At 52.1% G+C, this 4,576-nt stretch overlaps 1 protein-coding gene across 6 annotated transcripts in view; it reads right to left on the reverse strand.

Moving 5' to 3' along the window:
* The window catches only part of PLEK2 (pleckstrin 2), a 17,896-nt gene extending 14,805 nt beyond the window's left edge, over positions 1–3,091 (reverse strand). For 4 of the 6 annotated variants that reach the window (XM_014457797.2, XM_014457796.2, XM_023755830.1 and 1 more), the window contains exon 1: positions 2,742–3,089. Coding sequence is in view for 2 of the 6 variants with exons in the window: in XM_023755832.1 (XP_023611600.1) it covers positions 2,742–2,831 (90 nt within the window). In the remaining 4 variants the exon portion in view is untranslated. Of the gene's footprint in view, positions 1–2,741 lie in introns of all 6 variants that reach the window. The other 2 variants (XM_023755832.1, XM_006090995.3) reach the window with 2 other exon arrangements.
* Positions 3,092–4,576: the final 1,485 nt, after the last annotated feature.

A 4,576-nucleotide genomic window follows, 5' to 3' on the forward strand; every position in this document is an offset into this window, starting at 1 on the left:
AATAAAAATATATTTTAAAAAATATATACAATAAGCTGGTGACCATAAGTAAGTGTTTCCATAAGTTCTGGGAGCCACTCTGACAAATTAATCAAAATCCAAGGAGTGGGACATTGGGCCTTCCCTCCCAGGTCTGTGACTACGGCTGAAGTTTTCTTGTGTGGGGGGGGGGGGGGAGGGCGGGGCAGAGACAGGCAGTCTTGTAGGACTGAGCCCTCAGCCTGTGGGACCTGACACTATCTCTGTGTCGACTGTGTCAGAATTGAGTTAAATTGTAGGATACCCAGCAGGTGTCACAGAGAATTGCTTGGTGGGGAAAACATTTGGTGACCAGAAATGTCAGCAGTGGAGTGTTCTGTGCAAAAGTAAAGGAGACTCACAGGAGAGAGAGAGAGAGAGAGAGAGAGAGAGAGAGAGAGAGAAAAGAAGAACCAGGTTTCTCCCTACATTGGAAGGAAAAAAATCTGGGTGTTTCCTTGACAGCCTGCAAATGCCAGAAGCAGAAGAGGCAAGGACACATTCTCCCCTACTAGTGTCAGGAGGAAACCCTTGATTTCAGACTTCTAGCCTCCAGAACTCCTTCTAGACTTTTCTCTGTTACGTACATTTCCCCTTACTTATACCTTTAGCATTTTTACGCTTTAAGTTATAATATTATGAACATTTTAAACATCATTTACTTAATCATTTGTCTATTTTGGGGGAGGAGATATATAGGTAGTTTCCAGTTTTTCACTACATACGCAACACTTTGTTCATAAGCCTTTTATGGTGTTTCCTGGGGATAGAGCCCGACTAATGAAATTTCTAGGCCGAAGCATGTTAACCTTGCCATTTTCTAAGCGTGCCATTCAAGGAATGAAGGGGGCAGCAATGTCTGAAGTGCTCCCGCCTCTTCTGAAAGGAAAAGCGGTCCTACCCACGCTGAACCTGGCTCCCCCCCCGCCCACCCCACCCCTCCTTCAAAGCCAGGCCTCGTGAGCAGCCTGGGTTTGCCTGGAGTTCTGCTTCTTTCTTGTCTGGGCAGAATTAGGAGCCAAACCCTTCATGCCCCTGCCTGCCCCTGCTTCACCCTCTGCGTGATGACTGTGCTGTGCTCTGGGCTTCCAGCTACGGCCCTGCCCGCCTCTGAACCCAAACCCTCCTGCAGCTGGAATGAGCTTTATGTATTTCAGCCAAGCCCCCACTGTGTGTTTTGGGGGTCAGACCTGTGGACTGTCCTCACTTCTCTGCACCCTGGACTCTGTGAGCCGGACACGCAGGACTGGCAGCCTGTGCAGAAGAGAACTCACATCCTCCCCTCTGGTCCCCTGACTCTGCCTGGCCGCAGGTGGGGAATCCGGTACGCTAACCCCTGGGAATGGGGGGGGGGGGCGGGGGAGCGGGGGAGGAGACCCACAAGGGGCATTCTGAGGGAGTCTGTCCTCCACAGGCCCCTACCAGGACCCAGCTTCCCAACAATCAGTGATGCCCTGCAAACCCCCCTGCCCAGCTCAACACCTTCCCTCACACTTCAGAAGCTGAGGTGCATCTGCCTCCACAAACCATAAGGCACCAGCCTACGGCGTTAATCGCAGTGGCATGAAGCAGGAGTGGAATTTTGTACCTGCTTGAATGCAATCTGACCCTTGATCCGGCATTAGCACTCCTACTTACAGTTCTGAGCAAACAACACACCCACCCTCCTCTATCAAACAAGGTGTAACATGACAGGCTGCATCACCTACGACATGAAGACTCCAGGGCCGATCTGGCCACCCGAGGCGGCAATGGAAAGGAGAGCACAGCCACCCCTCTGTCAGCCCCTCCCAACGCTGTAAACTCACCCCCAGCTTTTATGGTCTGCTGCTATGTTAGCAAAAATGCCAAGCATGAACACCAATGCTAGAAGGACTTTATCATTTTCTACCGTGATCCTGTGCCCTGTTTTTGTCTGGACTCCTGCCTGCTGTGGGAAAGGCCACGTGGGCCGATGGGGAAGCGCTGGGGATGGAGGGGCCAGTCCTATCTGCGGTTGGCCCTGGGGTTCTGGGCGGAGGATTTCGTCTTTCTAACCCTCGGTCTCCTCATCTGTGATAGAGCGATAACGATGCCCACCCTGCGGGGGCGGGAAAGGGTTTGGCTAGACCTGAGTGGGTGTAATCCTCTGCATCACGCACTAGCACCCAGATCCTGAGCCAGTTACCCTGCCTCTGTGCGTTTTGTGTTCCCCTTGGAGAAAGGGGATCATGTGGTCCCACCTGTGGGAGGACTGAAGGAGACAGTGTCGTCCCCCACCCCCTACACACACACACACACACACACACACACACACACACACACACACACACACAGTACACGCCTAAGAAGCACAGGCCTCCTCCTTGCTCCCGGGTTATTGTGAAGCGTACAGGCGGGAATTACATGGATGGGCACTGTGAACTACAGGCGCGTTTACGTTGCTTCAATCCATCAGATTGAAATACTACCTACTTTAATAAGTTGTTGTCATTACGATAGCCGCTTCGGTGGCCACCACCCGCACCCCATCCACGCTAATCGGGACTGGCCTGGCCTGTGCCCCGGCCTTTTTCCGTAGAAAGCTGTCCGCCGGCTCTCCCCGCGGACACAGCTCTGCCCCGCAGAACCCCAGGCGCCCGATCCGCCCTGGAGCCGAGCTGGGGACGCTGCTCAGGTGCGCGGGGGCCCGCCCTCCAGCCGCCCTGGGCAAAGTCCGGTCCGGAGAGGCTCCGGGCGCTCACCCTCTTGACGAGGAAGCCCTCCTTGAGCACGCCGCCGTCCTCCATGTCGCCACCTGCGAGCCCTCCCGGTGCGCTGTCCCCGCGCCGCATGCTCCTCCGCGCTCCTCCTCCGCGTCCCCCGCGCGCAGGAAGCGCCGAGGACCCGCGCGGTGCCGCCTCCCTGGCCGGCGTCCAGAACCTGGGCGCCCGGTCGCCCAGAGAGGAAGTCAGACCTGGTTGGGATTCCTGACGTCCCCCGCGCCCTCCCCAGGTGCCCAGGTTAGTCCTGAGGGTACAGAGTCTGCCGCCTGGAGCCGCCCCCTGGAGCCTTCCCGCCTCAGCTCCCTCCACTGGGCAGGGCGCCCCGTCCAGGTGCCCCAGGGCGGGCGCACTGTGCCTCCTACTTTTTCTGTCTCCCATCTTCCTCCTCCCCCAGCCTTAACCAGGTGCCTGTCTGGCACTTAGGATACTGCCCTTGAGTAATAGTTATGGAATTAAACGGAACTGAAAAGATTTCAAGGATTTTGAATAGCGATTCCCAACCTTTTTCATCTCATGGCACATATAAACTAATTACTAAAACTTTGCGACACACCAAAAAAAATATTTTTTGCCGATCTGCCAAAAAAGTAGGCATAATTTTGATTGATTTACAAAAAAATAAAAAAAAATAAGAGTAATTACCTACCTACCCTATTTGCTCCAAAGTGACTTTTTAAAAAACCAGGTGCTTATAAGAGTATATAAGAGTTTCTGGCACCAAGAATTAACCAATCAGATGCAACCTTATTATGTGACATGACCAGTAAGATGTGCTCTATTGTATGACCTATATACTAGTATTTATGGTTCAAGACTCCACAGCTATTGTGTTGGCTGTTGTCATTTTTTTATTTGACAATCTAAGGGAAAAGGGCTCAGTGCCCCTGACTAAACAGTCAGTTTTTTGCATGTTTTAAACATCCTTATGGCACACTGGCTGAACATCACTGATCTAGAGTCATCCCTGAGTTCAATTGAAATAGGGGTGCGAGAGTGGATGGGGTGGCGCCAGGCTAGGAACTTATCCTGGCCTCTGGTGGGGGCAGAGAAAAGCTCCCATTAGCAAGGTCACAGGTTTAAGGAAGCAGGCACAGTCTGCGGGGCCCTCTGCCCCCCAAATGCATCCCTCCCCACAGGGCTAGAGCTGAAGATGTAATCCTTAGGTGCAAAATTTAAGGGAGTGCCAAGGAGCTCCGTACTTTAAATAAATAACATTTTAATGCAAAAATTTTTAAAAATTAATGCAAAAATTCATGTTGAAGAAAATATCAAATTTGTAAATGACGGCTGAATCAATAGCAGACCATATGGGAGCCTGAAACAAAAGGAAACCTCAGTAATACCGATTCTGTCTAGTAATCCTTAGGACACAGTCGTTCGTTGCGTTCATTATTTTCACTGCCCGCTGAAGCACACTGTTAGGATGGCTCACCAGGAAGGGGAAAGGCCCCAAATGCCTAAAAGGGAAGAGAAGGCTCTAGATTGGGAGAAGGTGCCTCAAGCTGTGGAAAACCAGCTGTGCCTGTCAAAACCAGCCTGGAGCTGACACCTAAAACACGTGAGATGCTGGGGGGCGGGGGGGGCGGGGGATGACACGTCAGCCTTCTGCACAGACTGACTTTAGATCTCGCAGCCAGTCCCAAAGCAATGGTGCTTCCACTGGGTTTCTGCATGAAGATTGGCTCAGCACCTTCTGAAGCCAGGCCTGTGGTGGGTGCTAGGTTTTATTTAATGCACAGCAACCCATGAGGTGAGTTTATTATCCCATCCTTTCCAGCCAAGGAAACTGAAACTTGGAGCAGTTAAATAACTTG

The sequence above is a fragment of the Myotis lucifugus genome, unplaced genomic scaffold, assembly GCF_000147115.1.
Source record: "Myotis lucifugus unplaced genomic scaffold, Myoluc2.0 scaffold_85, whole genome shotgun sequence".
NCBI classification, from domain to species: Eukaryota; Metazoa; Chordata; class Mammalia; order Chiroptera; family Vespertilionidae; genus Myotis; species Myotis lucifugus.